This window comes from Melitaea cinxia, chromosome 28 (assembly GCF_905220565.1).
Source record: "Melitaea cinxia chromosome 28, ilMelCinx1.1, whole genome shotgun sequence".
NCBI lineage: Eukaryota > Metazoa > Arthropoda > Insecta > Lepidoptera > Nymphalidae > Melitaea > Melitaea cinxia.
The window spans coordinates 2,753,595-2,776,348 of record NC_059421.1 but is presented as its reverse complement, the minus strand read 5'-3'; the positions used below and the strand labels follow the sequence as shown (position 1 = coordinate 2,776,348).

At 35.9% G+C, this 22,754-nt stretch overlaps 1 protein-coding gene across 1 annotated transcript; it reads right to left on the bottom strand.

The window, feature by feature from the left end:
- Positions 1 to 1,706: 1,706 nt before the first annotated feature.
- On the bottom strand, positions 1,707 to 22,255 carry LOC123667409 (lysophosphatidylserine lipase ABHD12-like). The gene is made up of 10 exons (XM_045601314.1): positions 22,245 to 22,255; positions 21,579 to 21,700; positions 20,131 to 20,244; positions 15,564 to 15,692; positions 12,621 to 12,713; positions 9,990 to 10,124; positions 4,686 to 4,834; positions 3,286 to 3,447; positions 2,368 to 2,483; positions 1,707 to 1,826 (listed from the first exon to the last, which is right to left on the bottom strand). Exons 1-10 carry the CDS (start codon positions 22,253 to 22,255, stop codon positions 1,766 to 1,768), a joined length of 1,092 nt encoding a protein of 363 aa, XP_045457270.1. The 3' UTR covers positions 1,707 to 1,765.
- Between the last annotated feature and the right edge of the window lie 499 nt (positions 22,256 to 22,754).

Sequence of the window (22,754 nt, the reverse complement as noted above, 5' to 3'; positions counted from 1 at the left end):
CTGCCTTGCGCCCGGTCCTTGAGCGGTGGATGCACCGTAAGCGCAAACCCCTCACCTTCCGTCTGACGCAGGTTCTCACCGGGCACGGCTGCTTTGGTGAATACTTGTGTCGGACGGCCCAAAGGGAGCCGACGACTGAATGTCACAATTGTGGCGCGGCGGTGGACTCTGCCTAGCACACCCTCGAGGTGTGCCCGAGATGGGTGGCGCTACGTCGCGATCTGACGACAGTCCTCGGAGGGGACTTGTCACTGCCGAGCGTTATCACCGCGATGCTCGGCGACGACGAGTCCTGGAAGGCGATAGTCTCCTTCTGCGAGACAGTAATGTCCCAGAAGGAGAACGACGAGCGGATGAGAGAGGGGGCCGCCGACGAGGCCTCCGTCCGCAGGCGACGAACGGGGGTGCGTAGGAGGCGCTACTTAATGCGTTTCCAGTAACGCACCTGTGCCCGTGTCGGGCCGGGATGGGAACCCGGTCCTGCTAGACATGGCGTCGTCGGGATTGTTCAAAGGTGAGCCGGACAGTCCCATGGAGGAGAAGTCTGGTCTTTTCGCCGAGGCCAGCCTGTCGCTGGAGGGATCCTGTTGCCTGCAGATCCGGGACCCTCCAATTAAAGCGGCTGAAGGCTCCCGCAGGGGTTTTGGTCGGTAGTGCACCCCCAAGTGCTAAGCCGACATACGGTCTAGGAATGCCTACCCGGGCATCCTGGATATCACCCGTAAATGGGTTACCCTGCGATATCAAAAAAAAAAAAAAAAAAAAAAATACCTATTTGCACTAGGTTCTTTATTGCTGGATATATTCGCCAAAAGGTAAGCATTAATATTATCAATTTATTTTATAAGTTATAAAATATTTGAAGTATAGCTCATGTTGATTTAGTTTAGTTACAAAGGCTTTGTCGTAGTCCGCAAATACATACACGTCGGCTACATACTCTTGGTTTTTTCACTTCAGCCTTTAATATCCCACTGCTGGGCATATGCTTCTTTCCCCAAGTAGGAAAAGGATCAGAGCTTAATCCACCACGCTACTCCAATGCGAGTTGGCGGATATATTCCCTACTATGAGTAACGATCGCTATCAGTTCTACATGATAACAACCGGGACCGATGACTTAACGTGCTTTCCGAGGCATGATGAGGAGACCTACAAGGACTGCACAAACACCCAGACCACGGCAAACATCTGTATGGCCAATACAAATGTTTGTCATGTGCAGGGATCGAACCCGCTACCGCCAGCGCAAAGGCCACAAACCAGTGCTGTGATCTTTGCACCAACGCATAAGTATTTGGCAAATAATAAGAAGCCAATAGTCCAAATTTTTAAAATGTAATTTTTTGAATTTAGTCACTAAACAAATTTCAAGTGCGTTCTTGTTTCCTATTGGTTGGTGAACAACCAATCAGAAGCGAGTGATTCTGACATAGTTTAGACTCTAAGAATGAGTAAAATGAATTATTTTTTAAAAGTATTAAATCAGTGTATTTTAGATTAAATAAATTAGGTTTCTATTAAAGTTATAATTTTTTTTTAAGTTAATAGTAATTTTCATGTATTTAGGTTAGTGGGTACAACTGTATAGGTACCATTTCCGCAAGTATTTGATCTGTAATCGGTAATTCAATTCTTAAGGACGCTTATGTTTGCAAGGTCATGGGTCAAAAGTGTAATAATGTAATAATTAAAAACTAAAATAATAAGTAAATAATTCAATTTAATTATTTAAATATAAATGTTCGTATCTTTAAGTTAATTATTACCTATTTTTCATGTTTATGTTATTAACGGCATCCTCTTTAATTAGTTTTAAGAAATTTCTGGAACAAAATTATATATTATGAAATAAAAGGTTCTTCGATCTAGATCCCTTATCTGCCTCATCTAAACTTTAAATCTTCCGTATATAACTGTAACAGTGAACACCGCCTTTACCGGTGTTTTAACTCTAAAACCCGTATACTTCAGTACCCGAAGTCAACGGTGTTTGAGCAGTGTGTGTTGCCAGTGATGATCTACGGCGCTGAGACGTGGTCTTTTACCGTTAGCCTTTTCCATCGGCTCAAGGTACCGACAGGTTTCGACCTTACAGACGATCCCAGCTAAATAGCACTGCTTTGATGCAGTTTAATGTTCATCTGGTGAGTAAGGTGATCAGAGCTCCTAGGGGGATAATAGTAGGATCGGCAACGTGATTGCGATACTACTGGTGTTGCAGGTGTCTGTAGGCTGTGGTGATCGCTTAAGGTACGCTTGTTTGTCGACCTTATTTTATAAAAAAATAAAATTATGTGGGTGGGTAATCGGGTAAAACCGCGCGGAACAGCTAGTAATTAAGTAAAACAATATGTTTAAACTAACGTAAGAACTCGAGGTAAGTCGGGTGCTTCGCATATATCATTGTGTCCTTTATCAAAAACGTGAAATTCAACCGTTGCTCCATCTTCCTTCCTTGAACACTTTATGCGTTCATACAGCTGAAAAAATCATTTCAATCAATCAATCATTATTTTTTTGTTAATGCTAATCACTACATAAATTTATAAAATAAAGTTTTTCGACCCATTTTAAATGTTTGTCATCCATTCATTTCCTTTTTCAATAGTTCACCATCCCTGCATGCAGACACTCGTAAGTGTGACCCACGATGTTAATATCTGAACGACACTCTCTGCACAGCTAAATTGTTCGACAAATGTATAATGCTTTTGTTTTATTGATGTTCAGTATAATCCTGTTATTGTGGGTCCACTTTGTTATATTATCAAAGTCAAAGCAACAAAGCTCTGGCTTCCCCTATATTTTGAGGAGTACATAAAACACATGTCATCAGCGTACATATACATATTTACATATACCCTACACTTAAATACTACGTTACAGACGCTATTAACATGCATGATATAACTAACGGGTCCAAACACCGAACCGCTTTGTACACCAAGTCCAACTTTCACCTCTGGCTCGAATACTCCAGAAAAACATGTCTGTAAGGTTCTGTTATTTAAGTACCCTACCCCCAATCTCCGCGAGGAAATCTGGTCGCCTCACTCACCACAGGCCCACAACACTTCTTGAAAGCAGTATTATTAGCTATGATCTTCGTAGAAGTACCGCTCCAGTCGGATTGCTTCAGGTTTTGCATGACATGTCTTGCCAAGCCCTACCTCAGTATTTTGTCCATAAAAAATAAATAAGGTCTGGGGAGCCTAGGATCTTGCTCTATTAGTGTATAATTAACAGGCAACAATAATAATAAAAAAGAAAAACAGCCAAAACCTTAACAGCCAATTCGTAAGGCACGATCTTGTCTCCTTTCGAGTGCAGCATCAGAACAGGTATGTCGGTGACGCTGCTGAGATACTGGTCTGTCGCGAAGGTATACTCCGAAGAGAAAGGCTTTACAAAGGAATCCTTGTAGTATGGCAGCCAGGAAACGAACTAGTACAATGTTTATATAACTAATATTTATATATGTATAACAAAATGTGACATGTTAAAAATAAGGTCACAAAAATTTATAATATTTATCTATTTTTAACCAGCAATATTAAGAAATGAAAAGGCAAAAACTAATACTTCAGCCTATCGTAGTCCACACCCACAGCTTAATAATACAAAGTAAATTAATCTAGGAGGTAAAGAAATTCTATTCTGGGAGCCTGTTAATCTATTTTATGAAAATTACAAAGTACTTGTACTGAAAAAGTAAAATTGCTTTTTTAATCTGATGTCTGATTAAGTTCCAACACTTCTCCATATGCACCTAGAAGACACAACTGTTGGGCAGTGAATCCGTTTACAGGTTGTTTTGGTTCCGATCATTTCAATTCAGATAAACTCCCAGGCTCATAGTATTTATTAATGTATAACGCAAAAACTATAATTTTAAAGTATATTAGTATATGATATATGTATAAATTACCGACGCCGAATAATAGACGCCGCGTTGGCGCAATGGTTACAGCCATGGATTGTTCCTGTTGCGCTGGCGGTTGTGGGTTCGATCTCCGCAAATGACAAACATTTGTATTGGCCATATAGGTGTCCTTGTGGGTCTCCCCAACGTGCTAGGAGAGCACGTTAAGCCGTCGGTCCCGGTTGTTGTCATGTACACCTGATAGCGATCGTTACTCATAGTAGGGAATATTTGCCAACCCGCATTGGAGCAGCGTGGTGGATTAAGCTCTGATCCTTCTCTTACATGGGGAAAGAGGCCTATGCCCAGTAGTGGGATATTACAGGCTGAAGCGTATAAATTACCATTACCTATAAACAACATGTATATTATAGCATAGAGTGTATAATTTGTCAGTTTATAAACCTATTTAATTATAACTAATACAAGATATTACAAACAGTAATCTTTTTGAAGTGAAACTTAGGCGCATAAGGGTAAAATTTTTACGGATGAAACAGCAACGTTTTGATGAAGCGGCAACGTTTTTGTCGATGGTGCTGGAACGGAAATCTATAAAGCTTAGATTTGTATAAAAATAAACGAGACTTAAAAATTAGTATTCCAAATAAGTTTCACTTCTGACATGTGTACCTGGTACGCACGAACATTTTATTTTTAAATTGCTATTACAGACTATATTAATATACAAATCATAATTAAAAAATTACTGTCAAAAACAGTGCGTTTTCAGTATACATTGTAATGTTTTATAAATTACTTTTGAAAACGGATGTCTCTCTATCTCCTCAAGCAAATTGTTGAACGGCGCTTCTAGTACTAAAGCTCGAGGCGGCGGCAGGCAAGCGACGCCGCGTTCTGAACATAGCTTATCAAGATGTGATACTAAATTAGCTGCTATTGATGAACCTGTAGACAAACAGACAGATATTTTATTTATTATTTGGGTATACATATTTTATTATGTTTTTTTATCGATAAAAATAAAAATAGAAATTAATTAAAAACTATCTTAACACCTTTATTTTATTCACAATAAAATAGAAATCTGCAATAATAATAACAGTCATCACGTAGACAATACATGACACTCACACTAATGACGATTCGAAAGTGCTCTTGGAGCCTATTTGAATAAAGCTATTTTTGATTTTGATTTTGACTGTATAGCCATCATACATAGACTATACATACAAAACTTACACTTTATAACCGACTTCAAAAAAAGGAGGAGGTTATTTTTTTGTTGGAAAGGAGGTATCCCTAGTTTGGTACCATGATAAGGAAACCAGGATCTGATGATGGGATCCCAGAGAAATCGAGGGAAACTCTCGAAAATCCGCATAACTTTTTACTGGGGGTACCGATTTTAATGATTTTTAATTTAATCGAAAGCGTATGTTTATCATGTGGTCACATTTAAATTTCATCGAGATCTGATTACAACTTTGGAGTAATCTTTGATAATGCGTATTTACTTGACTATTTTTTCGTCTACCTACGTCGTATTACTTGTCGATATAATTGAAGTCGGTTTTTTTTTAACGATACCGATTTTTTTGCCGGCTAGGTTGCCCCTCCGAAACGCCCCGTAAGGAACTTCGTTCCAAAAAACCTATATGAATATATAATATATAAAGATGCCAATTTTTAAATTTCGAAGCTAATTTTACAATAGCAAAATGGATAACGCCGCCGCCGATTAACGCCGCGTTGGCGCAACGGTCTCAGTCATGGATTGTCCTGTTGCGCTGTCGGTTGCGGGTTCGATCCCCGCACATGACAAACATTTGTATTGGCCCTAAAGGTGTTTGCCATGGTCTGGGTGTTTGTGAAGTCCTTGTGGGTCTCCCCACCGTGCATCGGCGAGCACGTTAAGCCGTCGGTCCCAGTTGTTATCATCTACGCCTGATAGCGATCGTTACTCATAATAGGGAATATATCCGCTAACTCGCATTGGAGCAGCGTGGTGGATTAAGCTCTCATCCTTCCCCAACATGGAAAAAGAGGCCTATGCCCGTGGGACATTACAGGCTGAAGCGTAAAAATGGATAAAAAAAAAAACAAATAACAGATAATTTATTAAATAAATTAACGATGTTTTTGACATTTCACACTATTTTAGATATTTTTTTTCAAAATAAATTATCTCGGTAAAAGTTGGTGTAGGAAAAAGTAGCACCCTGGAGAGTTGTTGGACTCCTACTGGGCGCGTCCCCCGTGTTTCGGCCAACCATCAAATTTGCCCGGTTTTGCGCGCGATGCTGTCGCGTTACCCATAAGGAAAGGGCCCCCCGTAAGGGCAATGCCGCCGGAGTATGCACAAGAATTTGGATTCCTGCGACTCCGGCAATGGCGAGTGAGCGTGCACACAAAAAAAAGCAAAAAGTAACAGAAGGTAAACCCACGGTATGTTACAATGCACAGGAACTTTGGACTTTGCTTTAGATGGTTTTGTGGGCGACAATAGCTTTGAACCCAAACTGCACCAACTGAAGTTGTTGGTAATAAGTACTAGAAAGACTACAGAAAAGACAAAGAGTAGTTGAAATTTATTGTTAGTTATCCATGACAGGCATCACAAAGTAATTTATTACGTCTGTCTTATTATATACCTTTCTTTTATTTTTAGATACGCCAAATTTAACGAGATTTTTTCAAAAATAATTCTGAAGTAGTACGAAAAAAATTTAGAACAATCACACGATTTGCTTGTCTAAAGCGCATTTTGATACATACTTTTTCCTTTCCAAGTTATATCTTGTTTAAATCATTTTTTTAATAATTGATACCTATCCCTAAATCCCGCTAATATTCAGCTATAGAAAACTTTAAAACTAGCGTGCACAAGTCGGTCACCAACCCGCCTGCCCAGCGTGGTGACTATGGGCAAAACACATGAGTTCACGCCATTTTTAGCGCGAACTTGTAGAGGCCTATGTGTGTACGGTATTAAGCTAAAGTGTGCAATCTAGGCGTGGAAAAGTATCATGAATATTAAATAATGAACCCCATCAAAGTAAAACTGAAATAGATTGAAATTAAAACATTTATTTCGTCATAAGATAATATACACACTTAACGAAAGTCAAAATAATGTCATTCACAAAAACGATAATAGAAATAAAAAAAATGCAAGTCATATAAGACAAAATAAGTAGCTAACATTATGACCATGAAATGATCAGGACAAACACGAGACAGCCAATCGTGTGTGTGTCGAAACCATTTATTTACAGATTGAGATCAAAGACAGCGTTGAGCTTTATTCAATCCAATGCCTTTTCACTGTAACTAATTCTTTGTTACACCCCACGTTAAAGACAAAGGTTCGGTGATTCATTCGAAATGGATAAAAAAATTATGTACATTTGGAGTTGAGAGAGATAGGATGTAAAGTTTCTCATTCACCATTGAAAAGGGAGGATCGTCCGACCACACGGGTGCTGTGTCTGGTACCGCCCCGACGCGACGGTTGTTGTCGAGTTCTTGTATATATGTTAAATCTTCGGATAACTTTGATATCGCGATATAAGATACGTCAGTTTTCTCTAGTTTTCTATGACGCGAGATAGATGTCGCCACATACAAATAGGTTAAGAGTTCTGTTTCTTACTACACGGTAAATTAATAATTTATATTAATGCACATAAACGATGAAATCTATAGCATAAATATTCTTACTAATCTTGTCTTTTTTCTTACCATTCCTTGGAAAATGTACGAAACGCAGAAAATATCTTACTAAATTAAATACGAAATTGTACCGGTCTAAGTTTAGAAGTAGTCCATTCCAAACCGATACAATGTTTATTAAAATGATGAAGATACTGTGCGGTATTTAAAAAAATTGGTAAGTCCAAAAGGAAAATACAACGCTTTAGTCACGGACCTAAGTGCTTTAAAAGTGTGTATTTTTAATTTCCCTTTTAATTTTAAAATTCTTATTATAGTTATTTGCTAAATTTGAACTTACACAAATAACTGTTTCTTGATTGATTATTTGTATATAATTATGATTGTTACTGGACTAGTTACCCTCGAAATCAATAAATCGTAATCGTTTCTTCATTCAAGTAAGCTTCAAAATCACTTTTAAATTAGAATTTTATTAATTGTAATTCTTTCATGGGCGTAGCCATGATGGGGCACTGTGATGCATTTGCCCCACCGTGACTCGAAGCTAATAGTTGATAGTTTAGATTTTAATAAGCAAACTTTAGGTAGATTTAGTCAACCCAAGCTATAAAGTTAAAGTTAAGAAAAATTTAAAAAGTAAAAATTATTTTTATTTTTAATACGAAAATTATTTAAAAACGTTGAGTTTCACTTGTTGAGTCTCGTAAACAAGACATTCGTAGATAACATCGAAATATCGACCTCCACAATACGAAAATAAAACCATGGTAAATATTCCGTTTTTAAATAATTTAAGTCATAATAACGATATTAATTTAAAATCAAATTTTTATTCTGTCCCACTTTTATCAACGTTTGGGTACAACCATTATTCTATTTAATAAGTTTATTTGACTAGCCCGTTGGCGCAGTTTGTAGTTTTTATTTTATTTTATTTATTCAGAAAACCAACAGCTTCTTATATACTATTCTTATCACAAAGCATATAACAAATAATATAGCCAATAACAGGTTTCCCTAAAGTTAACAAATTGGTATTATGGAGATATCGTTGACAAAAAAGAAAACATCAGTCACAATGCTTTTTGCTCCGAGGGTTTTGGGTTCGATTCCCACCCCACATATATGGTTATAGAAACTTTATTCTCATAAAGAATAACAACAAATTCAATTACATGAGAAATTCAACTATATAAACAATTTGTAGTTTATAACATAGTATTACTGCGAGTCCAACACAAAAAAAAAATAAATAAATAAAACTAAAGTGGGTAGAAATTCAACAATCAGTTTACACAGCGATCGAATGCGTGGAATATACATAGATCATACACAGACCAGAAGTGGCATGGCATTTCAGGGCACTTAAGTTATTTGTTATTTTATATATTATTATAAATATTTTATATTTATAATATTTTATTTTATCCAGCAATTGCTTATTATATAATGTTTTAAGCGTTTTTTATATGTTTGTAATGATTGTGAGTTCTTTACATCATCCGGAATTTTATTATATAATTTCACGCCTTGAAACAAGATATTTTTTGCACCGTAGTTCGTTCTTGGTGCTCGACATATAAGGTTATTCGCGCTCCTCAAGAGAATTTTTTGTACTTGCATTTTTTTAGTGAAATTTATTTGTGTAATTATGTATATTTTTCGTTAAGATTTTTCTTATTAATAAACAAGTATTGTACGTGTATATTTGGGTAACATTTAATAATTTAGTTTTCTCGTATAATTTTTTCGTAGGCGTTAAGTAATTATAATTAAATAGTACCTTTAATAATTTATTTTGAGCTCTTTGTATTAAATTTAAATTGGATTTTGCTGCTCCGCCCCAGATTTCAACCAAATAATCAATGTGGGGTTTAACAAGTGCGTTATAAATGAGGTAGCGAACTTTTTGTGGAAGACATCTTGTTACACTACGTATGAGTCCAGTTAGGGATATAAGTTTTTTTCTTTTTCGATATGTGGTGTCCATGTCAAGTAACTGTCCAGTGTGAGTCCTAAGTATTGTTCCTGGTCAGTTCTATTAATTCCTGGTCAGTTATATAATATAAATATGTATTTATATATTCATATATGTATCATTTATAAGTATGTTTATCGAAAAAAAATATATGTAGCTCTACCAGTCGGCTTTTACCTATAACACAAGCATTAAGTTGCTTACTTTAGGAAAAGACGACCGTGTGTGTATTGTATAGATATTTATTTATTTATATTATAGTTAAATGTGAAACTACCATCGTTTCGGAGGTATAGGCATAGGTTCTATTGAGAATAGAATTGTCTAAAAACTCTGCAGCTATTCATAAAACAAACTGTCAAACTAAAAGTAAAATTAGAATGCTTAATTGGACTCCGGACCTAAACTGTTTGCCGGCCAAGTCGTATTAAAAAAAAATATTCTTACCGAGAGAATGACCCCATATTACAATAGAACGTCTTTCATTGTCTTTGACGCATTCCATCAGCCAGGTGTAAACATGGAGGGCGTCTTCCACTACACCATTTTCTGTTGGACGCACGCGTGTCGAATCTCCGTAACCTGTAGGTTTTTACTTATAAACCAAACTATATTGATTTGCTTACAAATATTCTGATGAATAATGAAATTGAGTTAATAAGACGAGTTAATAGAGTATGTTTACTGAACACATGAACTAAACTGTTCTAAAACAGCCCGTAAATGTTATATTGCTGGCAAAGGTCTTTTCTCCATGTAGAAGATGATGATCAATCACGCTCCACTGCCGGTTGATGGGTATATTCTTAATTGAGTAAATATTACTATCAGATGCCTATGATAATAACCGGGACCGACAGCTTTATGTGCTCTGCGATGCACGGTGAAAAAACATTCAGAAACATGGGTACACGAGATACAAAATTGTATTTGCTCGCAAACGAAAAAGAAACCGACTTCAATTACATCGAAAAGTAATACATCGTAGGTAGACGAAAAAATAGTCAAGTAAATATGTGTTATCAAAGATTACACCAAAAGTTGTAATCAGATATCGATTAAATTTAAATATGACCACATGATAAACGTCAGCTTTCGATAAAATTAACACCCAGTAAAAAGCTATGCGGTTCAATACAACGTAGATCGACAAAAAAATAGTCAAGTAAAACGCATTATTAGATATAACTCGAAAAGTACTTGTTAAGTCTCAAATAAATTTAAATGGGACCAAATAACACACACCACCTTTCGATTAAAAATTTTTTTTTCGAAATCGGTCCACCCAACGGTCAAATACGTAAAAAAATACAATCAAATTAGGAACCTCCTCCTTTTTTGGAATTAGGTTAAAAATAATGTTAGCACAAATATATTTTGATAATAATTAAAATCAGTTTTTTTCCTTTGCGAGTCATTAGATCCGTAGCTAATATATATAAATTTATTGTAATTATATATTTGACTGCCGTGTGGTGTCGGCCGAGTAGAATAACACCACCCCCTTTCTTCCCGTGGGGGTCGTTAAAGGCGACCGAAGGATAAACCTGGCTCAAAATCATCAGGGTCCTGGAGAAGGAAAACCTCATTTGAAACCCGGAATGGGGTCTCCGTCAAGCATTCGTAGCATAGCTCTAAAATGCGAAAGAGTCCTGCAGCCGAACTGGCTCCACACGTATCGACTCGTCGTTCCTGTGGGCCTAGCCAGTGAGGTCGAGAGGGTGGCGCAGAGCTTAGGTAGCTATGCGTTTTCCTAAACAGTGTCCTAGGCAATACTGTGTCATTCTGACACTGTCTAAATCGTTTGCAATAGACGGATTAAGGCCAATGATGATGATATATTTGACTAGTCCGTTGGCGCAGTTTGTATTAACCCTTCTTTCTGCTCCGGGGGTTGTGGGTTCGATTCCCACCACGAGTCTGGGTAAATATATATTTATCAATATATGTATTATTTATATGTATGTTTATCTAAAAACAAATATGTAGTTATAGCAGTCGGCTGTTACCTATAACACAAGCATTAAGTTACTTTAGGAACAGATGACCGTATGTATATGTTGTAAAATTTATTATATACTAGCGGACCCAACAGACTTCGTTCTGTCAAAAAGATTTGGAATGTGACAGTTTTTTGTTCCTATAGTCGGCGCAAAAAATTCTCCTGAATAGAACTGTCATCCTGATGATAGGGTGGTGTGTGAGGTTCAGCTCGGGTGACCAAAGCATCTTCGCATCCACGAACTTTTGCCACCCTTCTGTGACCAACTTAAAAACCCCGACTGGGATGTCTGCTAGAGGGCTTCAAACTAAGAGGCGAACTTAGGATTCAAACCTGATTGGAAAATAATCTAAAGGGGCAGTGGGAACCTAAAGGTGATAAATATTTAAAAATTGTGTGTCTCAATGACATAACATAGAGATAGACGGTTGGCGCAAGTCTACGTCACAGAACGCGCAACGCGTAGTGCCCGATCGCTCCGATTTGGCACGATTGTGACGTGATATTAAATTAATAATTAAAGATAATAAAACCCTCCTTTAACGTGATTTGTTTGACAGATGTAATGACTTGAAACACAGACATTTTATGTCGCATACCGAAACTAAAACAAAAAAAAAAAATATCGCGAAGCCAACCAAAATAAAAATCAGTACTAATGATCTTATAGCTCTTACATTTTTGACTGTTCAATTTGGTCGGGTTCGCGATATTATCACTTTTGTTGAGTTTCGGAACGCCACATTAGATCGGCCAACGCGATCACGCACACTGTTGTCAACAGTGAGTGCTTGTAATTTAATATGAACTTTATTGAATAGCACTAAAGTTCAAATTGACTCTACATTTTAGTTAGAAAACGTTTGTATGGGAAAAAGAAAAGGGCTGTTTTTAGCGTTTTTACGGAAATCATTCGAATTTTTCTCGCCGTAAAAACCATCTTTAGACTTCAACGAATATTTTTAAAAAAGAATTGGTAAAATTGGTCCAGGCGTTGTTGAGTTATACGCTTACGAACACATTTTATGATTCATTTTTATATATAAGATTTTATATTTGAAGTAATTTAAAACAACCTCTGTAATCGAACGTGATAACATGAAAATTCATCTCTTGAAACACTTTGTACAGCTGCAAGCGGTGCGGCGACGCTCTGTGGTTGGAATTTCCTGTAAAACGTCATCACCATTAATAATAGCAAAATACCATCAGATGGAAATTTTATTTGATGAGATAGGACACATCAGGATAAATCTTGTTCTAAATTTGAAGAATTTTGCCTGTAAAAATGACGTATTTTGTGCCTAAACTTCTGTATTTGACTGATTGTTTTATACAACTTAGAATTTGTATGTTCTATGGGCAGTTTAATTTCACGCATCACGTTGGGATCTTTTCTATATATACCTATGTATTATTTTTATGTATAACTTTAAGATTATGTACACATTTACCGTGCGTATGTAATATTTTTTTGGTCTTTATTGGACCTTATCTATTTCAATCTATCTATGTAGGTATGTATGTATGTCTATTTAATGAGTTGTTTCACAATATTTTTTATAAAATTGAACTGTACACCTACACCGTCAATATATCATCTCCTTTGCCCTAAGGTTGCCTGGAAGAGATTGCTTTTAAGCAACAAGGCCGCCTTTTGTACATTTTTTTTACAAATTATTGTTAATGTTGCTTGTTTATTTTATTTGCTTGGTGTACAATAAAGAGTAAAATAAATAAATAAATAAATTCTATACTATTAATATAAAGCTGAAGAGTTTGTTTGTTCTTTTGAACGTGCTTATCTTAGGATCTGATGGTTCGAATTGAAAAATTATTTTTGTGTTGAATCAACTATTTACCAAGGAAGGCTATAGGATATAATATAATATTTAAGTGCGTTTTTTTCCTCAAATTAACGCATTTTTTTATATCACTAGTTCGGCAAACAAGCGTACAGCTCACCTGATGGTTAGCGATTACCGTAGCTTATAGACGCCTGCAACACCAGAAGCATCGCAAGCGCGTTGCCGACCCAATCCCCAATCCCCCCAGGAGCTCTGGTCACCTTACTCACCAACAGGAACACAATACTGCTTGAAAACAGTACTATTTTGCTGTGATCTTCTGTAAGGTCGCGAGGTACTACCCCAGTCGGGCTGCTCCATATTTTGAGCAGGAAATTGCTGCTGTACCCTACCTCAGTTTTTTTCAATTCTGTTTCTTCTATACTATCCGAAGGAACTTTGTTCCTACCTGGTGTCCCATGGAATTCGAATTGAAGACAATATAATTTGACAGGTTATTCTTAGGCTGTGCCTAATTTCGTTGTTAACCGACCAATGTTAAAAACACAATACTTTGTTCGTATTCCATATGACGCGCGCGACATTATAAAATTGTAGGATTATATAATGTCTTACTGTCATTGCTAACATTTGTTATGCGATTATAGGCAAAAGTTTCATAAAAGGCCCGTCGTCGATGCGCACGAAGCGCTGATATCGCATATATGACGGCGGGTTTTTTTTTTAAAGCGGATTTAAATTGAATTATGATTTATGTCTTTTTCAAAAATATTTTAAAAAATAATTGTAATATTCATGTTTTATATATCATTTTTAGTAACATGCCAAGGTAGGCAGTGCCTTGCCTGCACGCTACGGTATAACTGTGACCGCTGCGCTAACGCGTCGTCAAAATTACCAATTGTTATGATATTTACTATTTAAGTTCATTTTTTTAACTTCGAATTGTTATAGCAATTTTTTGTTAACTTTCTAACCCTTTTTTGCTATGACTTGTCCTAATAAATACACAAAAGATTTCTAAAAGATGTCGGACTTTTGGCGATAAGATCTCTTTTGCCCATTGTTTTATTTTTTTTAATATTTTGTTTTTTTATTGTGGCGAAACAAAGACAAATTTTATTATTTTTAACTTTAATCAACAACTATAGACTATAGAAACAAATGCATACTTTATAAAAAAAATAAAATTCCATAGACCTCCTCTTAAAAACGTGGACAAATGCAGACCAAATTCTCGTATCGAGTTATGTTTCCCTATAGGTATAATAAATTAAACTCTTTGGAGTTATGAGAGGCTACGAGATCTGACTATTGACGTTTCTAGCATTAATCAAAAATTTCTTTCAACCACTTCATTTTCTAGAGGTATCTATAGTGTTGGGTTTCCTTTAAAAATTGTTAAAAGTCTACTAAAGGTTGTATTTTAAATAAACTATCAATTTGTGATTTTAGTAATTTTTAAAGTAGCGTATTTAAAAAAAAAGATCATAATGGTCTACTTTTTTTTTTTTTTTTTTTTTTTTTTTTTAATTTTGGCATCGCGCGGTTAGCGCATATGCCACTAACAAAAATGGTCTACTTAAAATATATTCATTTTATAATTTTATTGGATTGTTTTAGATATCTAAGTGTTAAATTTAGTTAAAATTAAGTAATACTATATAATTAAATGTATTTGAATATGTTATTTGGTAATTCAATGTAATTTAGACAATCAATTGACTTTGTTCATATTATATAAATACGTGTTAAGGGAGAAGTGGCGCATTCTTAGTATCTGTTTGGTTATGTAAAGTTGTGAAAATAAATTAGTGAACACCTACGAAGCAGTTTTATTACAATAGTTAAAACAATATAATAGTTGCATTTTCTACCTCTATTATATTTAAAGATAATAATATAAATATCCGCTCTACATTACTGTCAATTATTATTATTATCTACATTTAAAACCCTTTATTTTCTTGATTTTAATAATCACTCGTAAACGCCATCTATTGGAGTCTGTAGAAAACACAGTCACTAGGGTTATTGTGTTTTCCACCATCTTGAAAACAAGTTATCATTTGATAACTTGTCGCCTGCTAGGTAGTAAATATCTTGTTAACAATAAAGTTATATTATTATCTTGTTGTATATTATATACAAACGACAACTAATTTAACTTCCTATATTCAACAAAACTCCATCTCGATTACAAAGACTCACCATGGCAATAAAGAATAACAGTACTATGTGTTCTCTTCAGTTCGTTGTGAAGTCTTTTTTCAAGTGTTAAATTATCGTGGACCACAAATAATTCCCGAAAGAGGGAACAAGGTATGATGTGCCATACACCTGAATTAAATATGATATTAGTTTTATTTTAAATAATATTTTTAAAATGTTGTTAATTTAATTAAATGCACCAAAAATTGTTCATAGAATTAAATATTTGAACACTGAAAAAAATGGATAATAATTAATATGTAGGTATATAGTAAATATACTATACTAGCTGCTGCCCGCGATGTCGTTTGCGTGAACGCTATACAGCACCAAAAATACCTACGATTATACCTTTTAAAATAACATTCTTTTACCCGTTTCTTCTTTACATTTCATATCTACAAAAAATCTCATAGATGGCGCTGCTTTAAAATTGTCTTGTCTACTTATATTCATTTAATTATGTTTATACATACATACATATAATCACGCCTCTTTCCCGTAGGGGTAGGCAGAGACTACTTCTTTCCACTTGCTACGATCCTTACATACTTGTTTCGCTTCATCCACTTTCATTATTCCCTTCATACATGCTCGTCGGTTTAGGGTACTCTTGACCTGGCCTTTTTTCAAGACGCCCCCGATTTGGTCTTGAAATGTCCGCCTAGGTCTACCCCTTCCAACACTTCCACTCACACTCGCCTTATACACTTTTTTCGTCAGTCGTTCTTCATTCATTCTCTCGACATGACCAAACCATCTCAGCATACCTTTCTCAATTTTTGTCACTACATCTTCTTTCAGACCACACCGTTTCTTTATCTCACTATTTCTCATCCTGTCACTCAGTTTAACTCCTATCATACTTCTTAACGCTCTCATCTCAACTGCATTTATTCTGCTTTCATGTCTCTTCTGCCATACCCAACTTTCGCTTCCGTATATGAGTGTCGGAAGCAACACCCCCCCATGCACAGCCAAACGAGCCTTTTTAGACACCTTCCGACTGCTCATAAAGGAGTTCAAAGCTCCGTTCACCATGTTTCCTGCATTCACTCTTCTTTCAATATCACTCTCACACTTTCCATCTCTTGTAAACTTCGAACCCAGATACACAAACTCTTTCACCTGTTCAATTTGTTCATCTCCAATCACGATATTACAGTCTGTCACTACCTCATCTCTTTCAAACACCATCACTTTCGTCTTCTTTACATTCATCTTCATTCCCTTTCTAACAAAAGCTCCACTCATAGCAGTTACCATCTCCTGCAACTCCTCGGCCGAGGACGCAAGTAGTACTTGGTCATCAGCATAGAGAAGACATTTGACGAGTAACTCACCCATTCTCAACCCACTTTCATTCTCTTTTAACTCTGTCAAGCAATTGTCCATGAACAAGTTAAACAGCCACGGTGACGCTACACATCCCTGTCTAACACCTTTTTCGATATTAAACCATTCAGTGTATGCCCCGTTTATCCTCACACAAGCACTAGAATCCCTATAAAGAGATTGTAGTGCTCGCATGAGTGCGCCGCTCACACCGTACACGGACAATGCTGACCACAATTCATTCCTCACCACTCTATCATAGGCCTTTTCCAAATCCACGAACGCGCAATAGACCTTTTTGTTTTTTGCTAAAAACTTTTCGGCTATGCACCGCAAGGAAAAGACCTGATCCGTACATCCCATTCCCTTTCTAAATCCCGCTTGTGCATCCCATACTTTTTCATCTGTTTCATTCACAACCCTTTCAATCAACACTTTCGCATACAATTTACCGACGACGCTGAGAAGGCTTATACCGCGGTAATTTATGCAGTCCTGCCGTGACCCTTTTCCCTTATACAACGGCACGATTACGGCTTTGCACCAGTCTTCCGGTACTTGCCCATTTCGCCAGCACAAATTGAAAAGGCAGTACAGCTGGCTAGCCACTATACCTGATCCTGTCATACCCTGCAGCCTTACCTAATCTCATACTTTTCAGCGCTTTCACTATTTCATCCATGCTTATCTCACTTTCATCGACATTTATACTACTCTCAATGGAAGGTGCCGGATGTTGTACCTGCACTTCCTCTCTTTCAAACACACTTTCAAAATACTCTTTCCATCTCTTTAACACACATTCTTCTCCATTTATAACGCTCCCATCTTGACTCCTGATTGTGCTCAGCTCCGAGGGAGAAATTTTTCCTCTGGCTGTTTTGATGGATTTCCAGAAAACTTAAAGTTTGACTGAAAATCTTCAGTGAGCCTCCTATCAAAATCATCCTTTCGTTCTTCTTTCTTTCTAGACACCACTTCTTTCGCTACTGATTTCAATCTTTTATACTTCGTTCTTGCTTCCTTTACCTCGTCATCCGTTGCCTTTTGAACCTTTTGGTTAGCTTTTGTTGCTAACCAATCCAACCACGCTTTCTTCTTTTCTTGCACAGCCTTTTGTACATCTTTATCCATCCACACATTATAGTTCTTTCTTCCTTTCCTTCTTTTAGCTACCCCGCACACCTCAATAGCACTATTCACGACCCCTTTCTTAAAAGTCTCCCACAAATTCTCAATCACACCTATCTCTTCTATGCCTTTAAAACTTTCTTTCAGTTTCTCTACATACTCATCTTTCTTTTCTTTTCCTTGTAGGTTTTCCACTTTTATTCTGGCTAAAACACTCGTAGGCTCGGCCCCTCGGTGGCGCCATCGTTTAAAGAGGCCACGTATTCGGGCTATGACCAGGAAGTGGTCTGTGTCGAGACCATAACGCGGTATGCCCGAGTGTCAAGCACTTTCTTTCTCAGTCTTTCATCCACAATTACAAAATCAATCATACTTCTAGACTCACCCTCATCTCTTGTATACAAATGGATCTTTTTGTGTTCAAACATTGTGTTGACCACGCAAAGATTCCATTCCAAGCATACTTCAAGCAGACTTCTCCCATTGTCATTCACTCTTTCGTCCCCAAACGTACCCAGAACTCTTTCATACCCATCACGCTTTACTCCAACCCACCCATTAAAGTCCCCTAACATTACGATCCGTTCATTTTCTCCGCATTTATTCAAGACCTCTCTCATGCTATCCCAAAATTCCTCTCTCTCTTGTTGGTCTTTTAATGACCCACCTCCGCGCAGATCCGTCGGTGCATAGACCCCAAGGATAAACAAGCGAGTGAGTCCGACTTTCAACCTAATCCAGAGGAGTCTTGGGCTTACACATTCATGCTCCATCACACATTCAACCATTCGAGAGGAAAGGATCACACCAACTCCCTGACAGGCTCGGCTGGTTTGGGGGACTCCCGACCAGTATGCCGTGTAGGGTCCATGTACCGTGGTGTCACACCCTTTCCTCTTGGTTTCATTCACGCACAAAATATCTATGAATCTTTCATCCATCATCTGACATACTTCATCTACCTTACCATCCATTCCTCCTCTTACATTCAACGTAGCAAAGCGGCTCTCCATGGGCCGCTTTACGCCCCTGCGAGAAACGAGACGTGATGGGTGGCGAACCACACCGCCGCCATTTTTATGAATAAAATTTTTTCGGTTATCCATTGCGTTCCCACGAGTAGCTAGGGAAAAGTTTGTCCACCCTGGCAGAGCCCCGCATGTCAGGGTAAGGCTGGCCTTATTCTGGGTCGCCCGGTCCCAGGGCAATATGGCACGCTTACGACTAGGCTTGCCCCTAGCCATGCATCCATCCGCGCGGCAGACGTTGGATTGGCGGGGAGGGTAGGAATAGGGAAAGGGAAGGGATAGGTGGTGTGAACAAGGAAGATTGGTAAGTTAGAGTGGGAAAATAGGAAATGTAGGATATTACCACCCAGGAGTGCAAGGGATAGGGCAGTAATAGCTAGGGAAGCCGGGGTCGCATACCCGTATACCATACCACAACTACCGGACAGGTAAGTTGGGATGAGTATCCCATGACATTTCACATTGAATTATGTTTATCGGCTTAGTTACTTATATTGCGTGATTTTTATAGTGTGAAGCTAGCTTATATAGCATGGTTATTAACATAATAACAACAACATTCAAATATGCGTCGTTAGATTACACGTTGTTACAGAATGCGTTGAGGAAATAAAGGTTCACTGCTCGTTCCCGGTAGGTGATAGCATGATAATATGTAGCCTATATGTTGACCCGACTTCTTAATAATATTCGTGCCAAATTGAAGCAAATCCATGCGGTACTTTTTGAGTTTATTCTGGACATACAAACAGACAAACAGACAAAAATTCTAAAAACTATATTTTTGGCTTCGGTATCGATTGTAGATCACACCCCAAGTATTCTTTTAAAAAAAAATACTCAATGTACAGTTTTGACTTTCCTACCATTTTATTATATGTATAGATTCTGGCAATAAAAGATTTATTTATTATTTAATGTAAAGACTGCGTTGAAAAGATAATTTTCAGGAAACTGCAGTGTTACAAAAACCACATTTTTTTTTTTTTATTTTAGTGGATTTAAAATAGTTTAATTTCACTTAACTATTATTTAGAATACGATAGAGTTCAGATGATAAGGTAAAATATTACCCAATTCTACAGCACACTTGTCGACAGCAGAATGAAAATCTATTTTATAGTTTCTGCATCCCAAAACATTGCAACTGGAAGGTCTTTCGAAATCAAGGTTTTTTGGATAATTTACTGAAATAATATAATTATACAGAAATTATTGTTTGCTATTGTCATTCCACAACATTATACAGTTACAATAAACGCTTTTATTTTTAAGAGTTTAAAAAATAAATAAAGAAAGATTGCAAATAGTAAAAAAGATTTATTAATAACTAGCTGCCCGGACAGACTTCGCTCTGTCAAAAGTTAATAGTAAAAATTATTATTTTTTCTTTTTTTTAAGTTTTAGTATCAAAAGCTCCCACATACAAAAGATAAATGCGCTGAATTTGTCGTGCCATTCTCGGGTTATGCGCAAAGCAACGTTGTTTTTTACTTAAATAGATTTACTACACTTAAAAAAAAAACTCTGTTTATATGTTCTTTAATGAGATGCCTATTCACAAAAAAATATAGTACAAATCGACATATTCTAAAAATACCAACCAAGTGCATTGTAGACATATTCTATTTTAAAGACAAACCACTAATAGTTAAGTATCTTAGAGATGAATAAAATCTAAACCGGTTAAAAAGTTTTAAAAGTTATAATAAAGAAACAATAGCAATGCATTCCTAAGTAAAGCAAAACTAATGTAATAACAAAATGCGGTAGGAAAACGATATTGTTTGAGAGTGCAGCTATATAAAAAACTAGCTTTTACCTGCGACTTCGCTTGCACTATTTTTTTTTAATAATACGTATCCTATGTTACTTTTAATACCTCCAAGAATATGTGTACTTTTCATGATGATCGGTTGAGTAGTTTTCGCGTGAAAGCGTAACAAACAAACTTACATTCACATTTATAATATTAATAGTAGGGATTACTAAATCATTTTAAAGTTTGGACAGCGTGAAAATTAAGACATATTCTTATTGATTATATGATGGATTGATTGTATCTCATTGTAGGTGAACTAAAAAATCATTTATTTTTTTAATTACCAACATTTTTTTTAAAGATTCTCTGTTAACGTAAAAGCCAGTTGGTGTCGTGGTCCTTTAAAGAGTTAAAATAAAACTTATATTTAATCCTGAGTACGATTCAATTGTCGATTAAGGTATAATGAGAATGACATTTTCAGCCTTGCTGAGACGCTTCAACCTGCAATATCCCACTGCCTCCTACGTAGAAGAAGGATAAGGCGTAAAAGAAACACCCAAACCACGGAACCCAAAACATCTGTATGGCCAATACAAATGTTTGTCATGTGCGGGGATCGAACCCGTAAGCGCTAATAAGGCCACAAACCAGTGCTGTGACAGTTGCGCCAACGCCTCGTCGTCCTTACTGGAAAAAGTCCCCAAATTAAAATAGAAAATACATAAATAAAAATACTACGATTCGTTAATAACTTACTACAATTGGAGAAAACTATCTTTCTATGTACGGATTTATTATATTTGAATAACAGTGGAAGTACTGCTACTTGTAGGACCAGTACACTTGCTGTTAGAGATGCGCCAGTCAGGAGTATTGCCCTTTAAAATGAAAACATTAATTAAAATAGGTCCATACAGTATTTTTATTTAAATAACTAACACATAGTTACATTTAGCGAACAGATTATTGGAAAACCAAATAAACAAACCATTTTGAACTTTTGATTTTTATAAGCTACCGTAAAACGGGGTTAATAGGAATTGCAAGTGAAAATACTATGACGTATAAGATTATTAAACTATAAAATTAATTTAATTTAAATAAAATTAAAATTTATTATAATATATCATTATAAATTAATTCAATTAAAAAAAATATTTTTTACATAATAATAATAAATGATTGCTTACCTTATTAAACAACTTGTTACCACTCTTAATAATATTAATTTTAAATTATTATAATTACGTAGTAAATATACATTTATAAACCTACGTAATATTTGATCTATGAATATTATTAAATCAACTACATATTTATAATGTTTTTAAACTATTGTGTAAATTTGCAAATTAAAAAGTACAGTAGTAACTAAAATTAAACTAATTTGACAGACATTAAAAGCAAAAATAAAAAGTTTACCCGATAACCATGTTGATGTCGATTTATTTTTCTATTTGTGTATATTTTTATTTTTTATTGTTAGCATTAAATTTTTTGATTGATTGGTTGAAATTGTAAATTACATTTTTTTTTGTGTTAGTGAGTTTGTAATCTGTCAAGTGGGGTTTGATGTTACTGTGACACATATTTTTCTTTAGTAAGTATAATGATAGAATTTAAGGAGTCTATAGAAAACTAGGATGTATACGTTTATGTTGTTGTAGATTATGAATAAATGATGAAATTTATATAAAGTATTTGAAATATCTTCATTCTTTAAAATTTAAACGAGGTTAAATTCAATAAAAAAAGTAAATTCATATAGTATATAGTGTAATTATTTATATATAATAAAGAAATAAGCCATATAGTATAAGTATTTAACCTTATGCACATGCAGTAACAGATGAGCAGAATAAGTACATGTATACATCTATAAAAATAAATAAAATTGGAGTGTCTGTTTATAATATTAAAATAACCGCTTCT